Here is a 14,287-nt window from a genome sequence, read left to right as displayed (position 1 = left end):
TTGATCAATTGGCCCTAACTACTACATATAGACGTAGTTAGAGGAGTGATCGTCGTTGGGATAAGAATCACAGCCCGGCAGGCGGCATACCCCAGCCGCTGTCAAACCTCGGCTTCCAGCGACAGACTGTGGTTAAAGTCACCAAGATCGCCCTTTGCAGGATGGGTGCTTCCCTGAACAATGAGTATGTAAATTGGTTTCAATGGCTACTCTATCATCAGCTTCGGCGGTAAGTGTTCCAATGCATGGGATTTGATACCTGCCGTTGCTAACAACAGCAGCAAGCCATAGCGCGCATGAGAGCGTACATCCCACCTCCAACTCCTTATTACAGCCTTCCCTTGAGCCGCAGAGCCGCCGTCCTAATATTATTGTTCGCCGACAAGAGGGGAGACCTTAGGGTTGTTCTGACCATCCGGTCCAAACACTTGAATTCTTGTATGACCACTGCGATTGTATAGCGGGACAGATACTAATGTGACACTGCAGATGCGGGAGAGGCTGCATTTCCCGGAGGTATGTAATCCAGCAATCCTATCTAGATATACTGCAGTGTAGGTAGCTGACACAAGCATTAGGTAAGGCCGATTCAACCTCAGAAACTGCGTTTCAAATCGCGCGTCGAGAAGCATACGAAGAAATTGGGCTCCCTCTCCTCGACACCGAACTCCCCTGGCCCTACACCATCGAACACCTATGTCAAATGCCAACGAACCTGGCCCGAACCGAACTGGGGGTCCGACCATGCATCGCTTTCCTCAGTGCATCGCGGCTTTCCAAGGATACGTCACGGCGAATTCCCACCGCCGAAGAGGCCCTGATCCCACATCTGGACCCGAAAGAAGTCGCCGCGGTGTTCACGGCATCGTTCCATAACTTCCTGCGGGCAACTGAAGAGCACGTCGCTGCCCCTGCGGGATCCGCCCCTGGGGCTGAAGCCGCAGGATTTCCAGCGGAATGGTATCGAGGGGAGTGGACCGGGTGGCACGAGAGCCAGTGGAGGATGCACAATTTCTTCGTCCCCCGAGCAGGACAATCTGTCGCGTGGGCGAGGCAGCTTGAAGAAGCCTCCACGGAGGCGGCAAAAGATCTAGGGACGAGTACGAAGGATCAACCCAAGCCGACGCGGACCATGCCAACCTCCAGCACCCTAAGGCAAACAGATCCCAAGAACGATCCAACATATCCTGTCCGCATCAAGGATGCCCCGCCAGACCGGTTCCGTGTCTTTGGCATGACAGCTCGCATCTGTGTCGACGCGGCTCGATTAGCGTATGGAGAGGAGCCCGAGTTTGAGCACAATTCCCATTTCGGTGATGAGGATATGATACAACGACTTATGAAAATCGGGAGATTGGGACCTATCAGGAAAAAGGGTGATCAAATCACTCAAGAGGTTATGATCGCGGCCTCGAAGATCTAGGCTTCATACATTTGCGGGATCCATTGATGAACGAGGATATGTGGCGTTCCTGGATATCCTTTCTTTAACCACCATCTAGACCTGTGCTTTGGATAGGTCGAAGCTGGAGGGTTTCATACTTCGCAGACATGGCTCCCTCTGAACCAAATTATTTTATGACTTAACGGATCCGGAGCCCTCAACTGGAATCGCTTGGACTACGAAGAGGGGATGGTCGGGCTTCACCTACCAGGATACCTATTTCGACAACGGCACGAGGAAATGCGACAGAAACACGCAATTGTCAGCTGGAAATCGCTTGCAAGCATCAAAGAAAAGCGTATTACCCCAATTTACGTGTCCGAGTGCTGGAGAATCAAATATAACAAGCAAATGCAGCAGCAGTTGCGGCAGCATGGTGGGAGCCTGTCTATGTAATGAGGCCGCTGGGATCGAAGGCATAGAATACCTAACGACCAGATAACGACCTCTGGGGCTCTTCTGTTGGTTGATCTGGGCCACGAATGTGAACCCAAAATATGAGGTTTCTCTCTCCATCATGCGTGTCCCCTCTCTATCCCGACATCATTGACAATTTTCGCCACCCTAGACAACTGACGAGGTCTCTCCCTTGTCCGCCAACTTGATGGATCAAAAACCAGTATGCCTGGGACTGGCAGGATGCTAATTTCTTCGTTTGGCATGCCCTGTCGCTCTTATGACCTATGGGCCTTGGCAGAAACACGAGGTGGCCCATTAAACGCTCGGGAATAGTTCTTCCGACTCTCTATTCAGCCAACTATTCGCCAGGCCCTAAAGGATGTTAGTCAATCGTGTTGGACTTTCATGGAAGCTTCAGGCAGTATTACTATTAATATAGATTACAGAACTTCCAAGAATGATGATCATCAATGATGATGCGTGAGAACTTAGTCTCGTCATTCTTCATCCTAGTCTCATCCGCAAGTTCGGTAACACTCGGGAATTACCCCATCCCCACTCTCCGCTCGCTGTATCATGATCTCCGGATGCGGGGAGCGGGAGCATCGAGAATTGGGATTCACGATTCATGATTCATCAGATGTTTATTGGCAGGCGGGGACGCAGAGATGGGATTGAGCCATTGAGGAGGCTGGAAATCGCCAATTGTCCAACCTTCTGGATTTTTGATGGAACCCGGCAGCCACCGGGAGTTGACCAATCTTTCCAGTTTCCACATCTCTCAGTAATACTCCACACAGAACATGAAATGACCCCTTTCCCCCTCACTTATTATGGTGCGGCACAAGATGCTAGGGCGACTGGCGCGGTTTTCCAACCTGAATCAGTGAATACTGAACCTACTACGTACATGATTCCCCTCATCTGCTCTCTAGATTTAGCGTGCCATAAAACATATGGAGCTCTGAGCTCTCGCGAGCTGTGAACACCAGCCGAAGTTGGGAATCAGTCAACCGGGCAAGTGACCAATAGACCCGCCTTCAATGACATACTGACGACCGATCGTGACTCGTTTATGTCCTCGATCTCGTGTCCCTGGTCTTCCACTTTTCACTATTCAGTGTCCTGTTTGGGGCTTATGGCGGACCATCCGTTTTATACCCTGGTTCAAGGCATTGGCGCATTTCGTCCTGCATAAAATGTCTTATTTCCATTTCTTCGGACACGGGAATGACCATTCACGCACCCTACCAATAGTCAAGGTTTCCAAGCACTCTAGGCATCGTCGCTTACGGACGCCAAAGCTTAGGCGAACATCGGCAGACGTCGGTTAGCAGGAAATACGGCGAAGAGCTGGGGATGCTTCAGGAATCGGAATGTTACCAGACATCTTTCGAGGACACATCTTCGTTCTCTTGTTTCATGAGAGGCATGAGAATTGAGAGACCCACAGAATATATCTGTAGATGATACCATCATACCAGTATTGAAAGGCCCCGATCTCAGCACTAACTTACAGGCGATTTCAACCGGCCACAAGGTCGCAAAGATTTTGCAGATCTTACCCGTAAGTTATCCCCTAGGTTCGGGTTGCATCTCCTCGTTTAGGTCCGCCTTGCATTCGTTCAGGCTCCGATTCGTTAACCCCGAACCTAGAGCATGAATCGTTCATGCCTAACATCGCGGATCCACTTCCAGAGGCGGAGAAATGGGGATACGCCAAGTCGCTAACGCACGTTCTCCCTACTGTTGCTCATTCACTCTGCACGATGAGTCGCTATCCCGCCGGATACTGCTTCCAAATGCACGCAATTCACTATTGCCGACATGATGATATTCAGGACAACTCCCCGCACGCTCTAGACCTCCATACCCTCGGGTTAAGATTAACTTTGGGATTTGCCTTTTGCTTGCGGCTCTTTTATACCTGTAAAGCCATTTCCGGCTCGTATCCATAACATAGCTATTGATCCTTTCCATCCCGCCTTGAAGTCAGTCTAGCGAGAGTCCCTTCCTTCCATCGCTTCCAGTCAGTCCCATTGGCTTTCACTTGATTAGACTTGGGATACTTGTTCTGCTTTCTCAATCGCCAGCATGTCACAGGAGAAGGAATTCGTCCCTGATGTTAAGCACGATGCGGAGGCTCCACAGGTCGTGGAGGACCTGCACAAGACGATGACGGTGGACACGATCCATGGTGATGAGGCCATGAAAGTCCTGGCGGCCTACCGCGGCGAGGAGACATGGACAGAGCAGGAGGAAAAGAGCCTCAGGCGCAAGATCGACCTGAAGCTGATGAGCATCCTTTGTATGACTTATGGTCTTCAGTACTACGATAAGGCTATGCTGTCTCAAGCTGTAAGACCATCCCACCTGAGGCCCATGCTATCCCAAAACTATAGTCGCTGACGGATTCCTTAGGCACTCTTTGGATTGCGAGATGATTTGGATCTCAATGTTGGAGATCGGTACTCCTTTTCTGCCGCAATTTTCTATCTCGGTTTCATCGTCGGCAGCTATCCAGCCATCGTAATGGCACAACGATGGCCAATCGAGCGTGTTGCAGCTGGCATTGTAATTCTCTGGGGCGCTTGTTTGATGTCGACAGCTGGTTGCTCAACGTGGCGACACCTATACGTGCAGCGCTTCTTCCTCGGCTTTCTCGAGTCGGGCATCTCTCCGATGTTCATGTTGGTAGTTGGCGGTTCGTGGAATGCCCAAATCTCATAAACATCTCGGCAAAACGCTAACCGAAAGGATAGGATGGTATAAGAAGGATGAACAGGCATTGCGAATGGGTAAGTGCAATCGATGTAAAAAATATCTCATGCTGACCGTGGCAAAGGCTGGTGGTACTGCTGCACCGGCTACGTCTCCATTGTGTCCCCCCTGATCAACTACGGACTGGGCCATATCAAGGGGGGTAGTTTGAACTCATGGCAGTACATGTACCTCGTTGCTGGTGCAATCACGATGTAAGTTCCATCCTATCCCGCTCCCAAACACTGGGGCGTCTCGCTCATGCAAATTGTAGTCTCTGGGCTTTCTGCATCTACTTCTTCATGCCTCCAGACCCAGTTCGTGCCAAGGGTTTCACCGACCGCGAGCGGTATATTGCCGTTGCGCGCGTCCGATCCAACAATACCGGTGTCCGCAACACGCATTATAAGATGGACCAGGTCGTCGATGCGCTCACCGACATCAAATTCTGGATCATGTTCGCCATGGCTTTCCTAATCATGATCGCGAACGGACCCGTGAGCACCTTCATTCCCATCATTATCTCCGGCTTTGGCTATAGCACCCTCAACTCGTTGCTCCTTACTATGCCGGCGGGGGTCGTTACCGGTACGATCGAGTGGGTGGTGCCGTACATTGCTTATAAGGTCCCCGGCACTCGAAGCTACCTTATTGCTGTGTGCCAGATCGGCACCATTGTTGGCAGCTTCTTGCTTTGGCTCCTGCCGCGCGACCAAAAGGGTGGCCTCCTGGTTGGTGTCTACATCCTGGCGTCGTTTGGGGGTGGTTATGCCGTCCAAATGGGACAACAGATTGCCAACACTGCTGGATATACCAAGCGAAGTATCACCAGCTCCGGAATATTCATGGGATATTGCTTAGGTAGGTTGGCTTCAAGATGCAGCTTCCCATGATCCTAGATGTGCTAACAATGCCATTTCAGGAAACGTTGTCGGACCCCTAGTGTTTAAGCCAAAGGACGCCCCACGCTATGGCCCGGGTTTCATCGTTGTGCTGGTTACTGCCATCGTCGCAGCGGGATTGTCGATTGTCTATCGGCTTGTGTGCATGTGGGAGAACAAGCGCCGAGACTCGAAGGGTATTGAAGCATTTGAGCATGCTTACGACGATGACCTCACGGACCGGAAGAATCCGCAATTCCGATACCAACTGTAGAAAGGCATGGGGAGCGAAATCAAATGTCCAACTATTTTTATGCGACAAATCGTTGTCTCGTGGTCACTTGTCAGCAACTTCAAAAGGTTCATTCACAGGTCGTGGTCTCAAGGATACTCACACCTGCCTCAACGAGTGTCTGTTACAGGATATGATTTAGTGAATTCCAGCATACAATACCTTGTAAGGTACAAGCCAGTCCAGTCAATGAGGCTGTCATATCCATGGATTCGACAGGCCAAGAGTACAGAACGAAACAAATAGCGGTTCTCAATTGCGGACTGGGGATAAGTATCGGCGCCCTACACAACTGAATGGCTAATAATGTCAGGAATACGGATGGACGAGGGAATACGCCTCTTCATCTCTTGCGGCGTTCACCTAGCAGGAGCCTGGGAGTCCGAGAGGAATTAATGTAATATCGATATACCTTGCGCAAGTACACCTGGCTCTTCCCTGTCGCTTCGACTTTAATTGACTTCAGAGAACAATGATCATTATAATAATCCGGTTGAACTAGGGGTGTGTAATGTAAGATGTATGAAAGATGGCTGGTGAGATTTTCCCCCCTCAGAAGTACCAAAATCGCCACATTTCAACTTCAACGCCAAACAGCTCAACACCAGCTTCGAAATAATATAATTTTTAAATGCTTAGGAAAATACTAAAGCCTGGGTAACTGAGCCTACTATTTTAGATCTCTATATACCCTCTGCGTTGTGGTTTAATTTTGTGCTGAAGTTGGTGAGTTGTATGAAAAAACTGCCATAGCTTTAATCCTAAATCACGTAACACCACAACTTATTAGGATTAAATTTCGGAGTCTAGGAGCAAGAGGGAGTCCTAAAGAACTCTATCTAAGTTTTGAATTTAAAAATAATGTTGAAAGTGTGGCTATATTGCCTTGTAAATTTCTAAAGCGGCGGTTTTGGTACTTCTGAAGGGGGGAAAATCTCAAAACGGGGGGGAAAATCTCACCAGCCATGAAAGATAGATCGCCCGTAATTACGGGTCTTGGCGGTATTATAGGGTTTTTACTTTACCGGCCCATATTACCATACAAATTTGTAATACGACTGATGATGTTCACAGACAACCATAAGTGATGGAGATCTCAGACTCAAAACACGCTAAAGTAGGAAGTTATGAAGCTATTTAGACATCGTCAAATGCGTGATATCGCAGCCCGATTTCCTCCTCAATTTGGAGGAGGAGATCCTCCATCTCAATCTGCGAAACACCGCGTTCTTTTCGCTCCTGCTTCATCGCGTCCATCGATCGCCGATTCATATAGATGTACATCATCTTATTACATCTCTCTGGATCCAATCGTGAGCGCTTCGCACTCATCGTGAGATTCTGAATAGAAAACGCCCGTTCAGATGGAACTGAGCTCGTTGGAGCTGAAAAGATGCGGGCAGCGATAGAAGCGATACGACTGCGATGAAGGAGAGTCTCCGCAAACCTCCAGTATCCCTCAGGATCACCAACTCGCTTCGCTAGGTCCTTATTTGATGCAAAGATGCCCGTTGAAGACTTGAATAGCATAATCTCATCAAGACAGGCCTGGACATCTTCCTCCTCTGGAAAAAATAGATCCTGGATCGTGCTTTTGATGTGATCGAGCGAATCAGCTTGGAGAGGCTCTTTCCTAAACTCTGGATGGATATAAAACGCGAGGTGGTGAAATGAGACATCCAGCTGGTCTTGATATCGCTTATCAAACACCGCGAGGAGCTTCGCTGCGAAGGCATCCATACCAAACCGGATTCCTGCAGACTCAACCTCTTTCCTAAGGTCGTTCCAGAGCTTTACGACACGCCCAATGTCTAATCGAGATGATTCCGTCTTTTTCAGAGCCTTAGTGATAGGATCAAGGACGTGGAGAGTCCGATCAAGCTCATTCCACAGACCAGGGCCCAAAATCTCATCGCGGTACGGTTTCAGCTTCTTAATCGCATCACCGGTAAGCAGAGGTAATCGCGAGAAAAAGAATTCTTGTATAGGATCTCTGTTCGCCTGCAGCGATTTCAGCATCGCGATATGACTTCCCCATCGCGTCTCTACCGCTGAAGCGAAAGCGATATATTTCCGTCCGTTCTCTTGCTGTATCTTTTTAATCTCACCGATGGTTTTGTTTGAGGACGAGAGGTCGCGGACGAGATTCTTGAAAGTGGTGAAATGATCGCGGAAATGGTCCATCTTGATGATATCGCCAATGAGGAGGTTTAAACTGTGAGATTGACAAGGTACACAGATGATATGCGATAGCTCTTCATCATTTTGACAGAGTTTCCAGAACTTCCTCATTGTCTTGCAGGTATCCGTCGAGATACTGTTGATCCGCTTGTAATCTCCTTTCACCACCGGTTTTACCACCGAGCGGAAGTATTCGTAATAGAATTCCCCAGTCAAGGAGGCTTGCGCATCGACAGGTCTTGTATGGAGTGTAAGCGATCCAAAGTCGGGATGGACAACGGAGAAGTTCAAGACGCGATCGTTCTGTTGGTTATTCGACTCGTCCAGACAGAAATTGAGGCCGAAATGGTCGCGTCGATGGTCGATAATGTGCTGGACTTGAAGCGATGTTTTGTGATATAGGTCGGCGAGGAGCTCACCACTGAGGCGTTCGCGATTAGGGAGTTTGAAGGCAGGATCGAGTATCTTGATAAAACTCTGGAAATCGCTGTTTTCAACAAGTGAAAACGGAGATCCAGACATCACGATGAACCGCGTTAGAAGAGCCTCGATTCTCTCCTGCAGTCTCTCGCCCTGCGTACGGTAGGTAATACCGTTTGCTGTCAGCGTCGTTTGCCTGGGTATTTTGACAATAGGCGAAGCATCTTCATTTGGAGAAAGAGGCCTCTTTCTCTGTATCTCATCCTTTCCTCTGTTCTCTGATTCCTTTGCCTCCATATTTTCCTTGCAAATAGTAACGAGATGTGTGCGTTCTCTGGTGGCGTTCGATTGACAGCTGTATCTATTGCAGAGTGTACAATACTTTTGCTTCGGTATGCCAAGCTTTGGGCGCTCCTCGAAATATTTCCAGACAAGACGATCTTTAGGGGGCATTTGAATAGATGGAGTAGTAGAGCTTATCAAGACGAATAATTTGATGTAAAAAAAGTACGAATTGATCGATGTTTGGTGAAATTATTTTGAGTTCTGTAGTTGATGAATAAAGTGGCCACAAACTTATTCAAGAAGTTGAGCACTTTCATGCTCAACGCAATGGCATACCCGTAACCAACGAAAACCTAGTCTAGATATTGTCTTATCCATATCAAATTATACAGCTCATCGAGAGGGATCTGCTCATGTAAATAATAATAATAATAAGTGAGGTTTCGTACGGCTATGGGCGGCGGCAGAAAATGCATCAAATATTCCTGCTCGTTGCCCAAGGCAACGTGCATCATCTTTCGGCTCGACAGTTGACAAGAAGACGCGACAGTTTGAAGTGAGTAGAACATAGACTTTTTCATGTGATATAAACATTGCTTTGTAGCCTTTGATCAGGGCATTATAGGAATGTATTGTATATTAAGATTAAATGTCGTTTTGTGAAGATATCGTAGATAGAAATGAGGGTGGTTTGGAATTTGGGGCCTTGGTAGAATCGTCTCCACTAACTATATACGGCTAGCGTTCTGCTGATACCAAAAATACACTAACCATATTAAGCTAGCGTATCATACCGTCATGTTAGGTAAAAAATAACCTTTCCAGAAATCTAGGGCTAGTTTACGGTAAGGACCTTACTTTTCGCACTTTACACATCCCTAGGTTGAACAGATGGCTGCAGGAACGAAGGATTCAACAATCAAATGCAATTCTTTCACCGTGAAATTGCAGTTGCAACAGAACCCCTGAGGGGTTGCACCGGAAGGAATGAGGACAATGAGGATGATGAGTTATGACTCCATGAAGGCAACAATGAAAGATCACCAGGACAGGTCGAATCGAGGCTAAGACACTAAATTAAGTCGAGATGCCGGTAGAATTGAGCCTAGCAAGTGGCAAGCCCCAAGCCGGCCGGAGTGGCAGGCTGGGAGCATCACAGGCACGCTAATGGCGCGAACGCGAGGATGTTCCGCCGTTGAAAATTTCTCCCCAAAACAGCGAAACGGTGGAACGGTGAAACAGTAAAACAAGCACTTCCTATCAACTGTCAATGTTATATGTACGAAATACAAAACGACCTGTTCTCGTGATAGGCCGTCTCGAGCGCCGAAAGTAAAAAAGTGAGGACTATGAGCTCCTGTCGAATGGATGGAAAGTTCCATCTCCCGTCCAAGCCCCTGCTACAGTGCTACTTGGCTTTAGCGGCTCTAACGGGATGGGGACAATCATGCGTATTGTTCTTGTACCGTACGCGTCGTCTTTGAATAACAATCGAATCCATGAGAGCCTTAGCCCTCCCAAGTCCCATTTCCATGTGTACTGGTGTCTGGTACTGCCATGGCTGGACCGTTGTGGCAATGGAATGAAGTATGAACGAGTGACAATGAGCACCATGAACACGATGAAAAGCACCGTACGGAGTAGCATCAAAGCCTCAAAGCCAGTGGCACGCTGGGATGGGCTAGTACGGTGCAAGGGGCAGAAGTAACCAATATCGTCAAATTTGCCGGCACGAATCACAGAATGGCCTGACCGGTGAGAGAGCGAAATGAAACTCGCCACTTGGCTAGGGAGGCTGGATTGGAGGCGTAGTGGCTATCATCTCTCAGGCTTCGGCTTCTGTTCAGCGTCTCAGGCTCTGCGTTTAGAGGAGCCTGGCTGATTGACGAATGCTGAATCCCTCCCTTAACTAGCGTGCTGAAATTCCGTTATTGCTGTCTGCTGAATGATGTGCTAACTTCTGAAAGTGCTGACTGCTGAGGCGTCGTTCATCTCGTCCCCTATTTCTTCCTTCCGACTTCTCCTTCTCTCGTCTTCCTTTCTCTATCCTCAATAATCTTCAATTCCAGTCCCTCAATCGTTCCAACGGGTACTCCTATCCCAAGCATCTGCTTGCAGTCCATCGTTATTAAACCTATATCATCTTGTAATTGACCGACCCGTCCTCCCATTGTTCGACCCGCGACACATCATCAACATGCGCTTCTTCGCTACGATCCTTTCGGGCCTCGCCCTCACCTCGTCGGTGTTTGCGCAGACCAGCGCAGGCGGTGCTGCTACTTCTGCCGCAGGAACCTCTCCCACTGGCTCGCCTTCTGGTCCTTCCACGGGTACTCTGGCTATCAACGACTTCCCAGGCACCGGCGCACGTGTTGGTGAGCCAGTCACCATCACCTATACCGCCCCGAGTTCCGCGGTAAGTTTTTTTCGCGTTCACTATTTCCAAAATCCAAGGCATCAGCTCGCGATTTAGAATTGCGCAAAAACGTCGAGGTTGCCGGCTAGTCGTACGGGTTGCTTGCACAGCGTACAGTGGACACCGATGATGCGAGACTGGGGCACAATCGAGATGTTTCTGTCGGTGTTGCTGTTGTGTGTTGATTAACAACATGCCGGCCCTGCACGACGCGCAGATCGCCTCGGGCCAACCAACCAACCACCCGCCCACATTACTATGAAAATGCAGTGGTCGCGGTTGGAGCCACCGGTCTAGAATTTGGCAGATGTATAAGATGCAGGGTGCCTATGTCACACTGCGGGCCCGTGGAGCGATGCCACGAGAATCTGAGACTTGTGCATACAACGGCGCAATCCTGCAAGCTGCAACAATACATGGACTTCGCATTTTATCCTATTCTAGCACCTAGCTAACTTCATCCTTCTTAGCCGGTCACCATCGTCCTCCGAAAGGGCAACCCTGGTGCCCTCGACACCATTTCCACCTTGACCAGTATGTTCTCATTCCCTTTCTTTCACAACAACAGCTTCTAATATACCCTTCCCATAGCCTCCTCGACCGGCGGTTCTTTCACCTGGACTCCCGCGTCCGATCTCGCCCCAGGTTCTGACTACGCCCTTGAGATCTCCCAAGGCGGCGGCGCACCCAACTACTCCGCCCAGTTCGGCATCACCGGAGGCACCGGTTCGTCTTCCAAATCCAGCGCCACCTCCGAGAGCACCTCGGCCACCTCGGCCCCCTCGTCAGCCCCCAGCAGCAGCTCCAATGGCACACAGACCTCGCGCAGCCCCACGCCAACGAACTCCCCCAGTGGTTCCCGCACCCCTAGCGGATCGGCTCCCGCTGCTACCAACGTTCCCGGCGCCGGTGCCCTGAGCAAGGCCAGCCCGGTGGCTCTCTTCTTCGGCGTTCTTGCCGCCATGATCTTCTTCCACTAAGCGTGTCGGATTTAGGGTTGTCGGAGGTATGTCGGGGTTAATTGCATTAGCAAAATCTGGTTGATGCCCCGCGTGACGTATAAGCATCGTTGGATTAAGCATGTCTGTCTTAATACTTTCCTTGACCTAGCATCATCCATGAGAGTATATCGATCATGAATACCGAAGGGGAAGGACTCGTTTGCGTTCAATGCATGTTGGGAGCGGCTGCGGATGGATCTAATGTGGTGTACGTTCGACTTGTGTTATAGCTTCTTTATCCACTTAGCAGCAATAATTCAAGGTAGCATAGAAGTCTGAACGAACCACGATCTCGGTTAACTGCGCGCATAAATTGCTACCATTCATCGCATCTCCCGGCTGGGGAGGATTCCTCGTCCCTAGACAGCTATTTCTGTCCTTACCCAGCTCCCCATCTTTTCATCCGCGACCCCTTCACATCTCCCCGATCACATATGTACACCCCTCCCCCCCTGTCCATACCTCATGCTTCCGCCCCGCCGCCACGTCCACCCGCGCCCCCTCTCCAAACGTCTCCTTCGTCGGCGCCTCGTCGTCGGGGTACGTGATGGTCAACGATCCATAGAGGATCAAATGCGTCGTCAGCATGGAGTGCGAGTGCGGCGGATAGTGCGCGTCGGGACGATCGCTCCAGGTGAAGACGTGTCCGAAGCCCCAGGAGCGGACCAGCGATTCGGGGGATTCAGCTGGCATGGTCGCGGAGAGTTCACACAATCGAAATATGTGGCTGGGTTTCAACGGCGATAGAAATTGTTGATGTAGAGTGGTGTCTGAGTTGGAGCTGAGACTCTGAAAGGAACGATTGAGGTTCGTTATGACGTTACCAATTATGGGACCTGACGATCGAGGCCTCAACTGATCAACTCCGACCCTGGCAGAGCTTACTGGGAGCTGGTAGTGGGTGGATAATTTCATTGGATGGATCATGGAATAGAATATCAATTTTCAAAGTTAGGGTATCTCGACAATATAGGAAACATTTGTAAGGAATACTTTGTTTTTCCAAACTCACACCGCAGCACCGCCTTCGGTGGCTTCCCCTTCCTCTTGATATTCTTCATCCATCCCCTCATCCTCCCCTCCAGTCCACCACATCGTGGGGCCAAGTCCCTCTCGCGACATTGAAGCCTACGTAACGTATATTAGCTCCTAACACTCATTTCTTTCCCTACGCCCGTAGTAGCTATACTTACCATAATACGATACGGGGGAACCTTGCTCTTGCCTTTCTCCTGTCCCACATCCCCGGCCTCCGCCTTCACTCGATGAGGATCCGGCTGCTTTCCCGGCGGCGGTGCGTCGATAATCGGCGGTTTGGGCGTCGTGGACTCCTCTTCCATCCAGACCTCGCCTTCGATCCGGAAACGGACCGTCTCGCCGAGATCGAACCAGAGGTAGCGGGAGTCGTCATCGGCGGCCCCGGGGTGTTGGTTGGCGGCGTCAGGGTTGGTGTCCCAGACGTGAACACGTTCCTTGGAATTGCTGGTGCCGGGTTAGGGGGTGAGGGAGCTACAATCATTCACGGAGGTCACTCACTAGTTCGTGTTGTCGAACAATGCATCCTTGGGGACGTAGATGTCGCTGAAGAAGTTGGTGTGTACTGGTGGCAATTAGTATCGGCGTTGCAGCAGTCGTAAATCGGTGCTCTTACGTTTGATGCCCTCCGCGTCCGAGTTCCACAGCGTGCCCTCCAGAATTTCCCCTTGGAAAGGTCTAAATACAACCATTCGGAACGTCACTGTGATCTATTAGGCTCTGTCCCGTAATTCCTTGCTCTTGATCATACCGTTGACGTTGACCATTCCAGTGCCATGGCCGATGAGACCATCTGAAACTTCCAGGACATCATAAAGGCAGATACAGAGTCCTACCTTCTGAATCACCTATGGCCGGTTAGCGTGGACTTCAAATTAATGTGATGATGGATTCTACCCGATCCGCGTATCTCCCATTGATTTTGTCCTCGATAACTTGATGGCTTGGGATGTCAAACTCCTGAGGAGGAATTTGAATAAGGTCGTCGAAGGTCGTCTATCGGGATGATTAGCTATTCGTCGATCCTAAAGCTTTTTCGTAGAGGATCGGGAGGCTTACGAGGATAAACATCACATATGGAATTCGTCGGGTCAACCACCGCAAGAACGAGACTTATCTACTCCCTGATGTATTCGTCCAACACCTCGAGATTGTGCGTCAAGAGTTAAGATT

General features: G+C 49.8%; 5 protein-coding genes across 5 annotated transcripts; 3 read left to right on the top strand and 2 right to left on the bottom strand.

Moving 5' to 3' along the window:
- Positions 1–202: 202 nt before the first annotated feature.
- P152DRAFT_476880 (uncharacterized protein) lies at positions 203–1,423 on the top strand (the record flags this gene model as incomplete). The annotated part of the gene is made up of 4 exons (XM_033681546.1): positions 203–229; positions 282–438; positions 490–516; positions 579–1,423. 4 exons carry the CDS (start codon positions 203–205, stop codon positions 1,421–1,423), a joined length of 1,056 nt encoding a protein of 351 aa, XP_033530573.1.
- A 2,244-nt stretch (positions 1,424–3,667) lies between these two features.
- Positions 3,668–5,818, top strand: P152DRAFT_509568 (MFS general substrate transporter). The gene is made up of 6 exons (XM_033682622.1): positions 3,668–4,201; positions 4,265–4,547; positions 4,606–4,641; positions 4,689–4,818; positions 4,878–5,464; positions 5,526–5,818. The coding sequence occupies exons 1-6, from the start codon at positions 3,938–3,940 to the stop codon at positions 5,756–5,758; spliced, it is 1,533 nt and encodes a 510-aa protein (XP_033530572.1). The 5' UTR covers positions 3,668–3,937; the 3' UTR covers positions 5,759–5,818.
- A 4,884-nt stretch (positions 5,819–10,702) lies between these two features.
- P152DRAFT_176787 (uncharacterized protein) lies at positions 10,703–12,276 on the top strand. Its single transcript, XM_033674145.1, has 4 exons — positions 10,703–11,019; positions 11,047–11,078; positions 11,549–11,612; positions 11,670–12,276. Exons 1-4 carry the CDS (start codon positions 10,860–10,862, stop codon positions 12,056–12,058), a joined length of 645 nt encoding a protein of 214 aa, XP_033530571.1. The 5' UTR covers positions 10,703–10,859; the 3' UTR covers positions 12,059–12,276.
- A 128-nt stretch (positions 12,277–12,404) lies between these two features.
- Positions 12,405–13,034, bottom strand: P152DRAFT_461990 (uncharacterized protein). The gene has a single exon (XM_033680247.1). The coding sequence runs from the start codon at positions 12,770–12,772 to the stop codon at positions 12,494–12,496; it is 279 nt and encodes a 92-aa protein (XP_033530570.1). The 5' UTR covers positions 12,773–13,034; the 3' UTR covers positions 12,405–12,493.
- A 53-nt stretch (positions 13,035–13,087) lies between these two features.
- On the bottom strand, positions 13,088–14,185 carry P152DRAFT_476875 (uncharacterized protein; the record flags this gene model as incomplete). The annotated part of the gene is made up of 7 exons (XM_033681545.1): positions 13,088–13,207; positions 13,273–13,561; positions 13,616–13,679; positions 13,731–13,817; positions 13,866–13,962; positions 14,012–14,110; positions 14,174–14,185. The coding sequence occupies 7 exons, from the start codon at positions 14,183–14,185 to the stop codon at positions 13,088–13,090; spliced, it is 768 nt and encodes a 255-aa protein (XP_033530569.1).
- Between the last annotated feature and the right edge of the window lie 102 nt (positions 14,186–14,287).

The sequence above is a fragment of the Eremomyces bilateralis genome, assembly GCF_010015585.1.
Source record: "Eremomyces bilateralis CBS 781.70 unplaced genomic scaffold P152scaffold_29, whole genome shotgun sequence".
Classification (NCBI taxonomy): Eukaryota; Fungi; Ascomycota; class Dothideomycetes; order Eremomycetales; family Eremomycetaceae; genus Eremomyces; species Eremomyces bilateralis.
This window is presented reverse-complemented; position numbering and strand designations above follow the sequence as displayed.

Bases quoted from the DNA above. Each gene is read 5' to 3' on its own strand.
- P152DRAFT_509568 (XM_033682622.1), top strand. From the start codon at position 3,938: ATGTCACAGGAGAAGGAATTCGTCCCTGATGTTAAGCACGATGCGGAG. The intron at 4,202-4,264 runs GTAAGACCATCC...CGGATTCCTTAG, and splicing joins AGGCTATGCTGTCTCAAGCT to GCACTCTTTGGATTGCGAGA. The intron at 4,819-4,877 runs GTAAGTTCCATC...TGCAAATTGTAG, and splicing joins GTTGCTGGTGCAATCACGAT to TCTCTGGGCTTTCTGCATCT.
- P152DRAFT_176787 (XM_033674145.1), top strand. From the start codon at position 10,860: ATGCGCTTCTTCGCTACGATCCTTTCGGGCCTCGCCCTCACCTCGTCG. The intron at 11,079-11,548 runs GTAAGTTTTTTT...CATCCTTCTTAG, and splicing joins ATACCGCCCCGAGTTCCGCG to CCGGTCACCATCGTCCTCCG. The intron at 11,613-11,669 runs GTATGTTCTCAT...CCCTTCCCATAG, and splicing joins CACCATTTCCACCTTGACCA to CCTCCTCGACCGGCGGTTCT.
- P152DRAFT_461990 (XM_033680247.1), bottom strand. From the start codon at position 12,772: ATGCCAGCTGAATCCCCCGAATCGCTGGTCCGCTCCTGGGGCTTCGGA.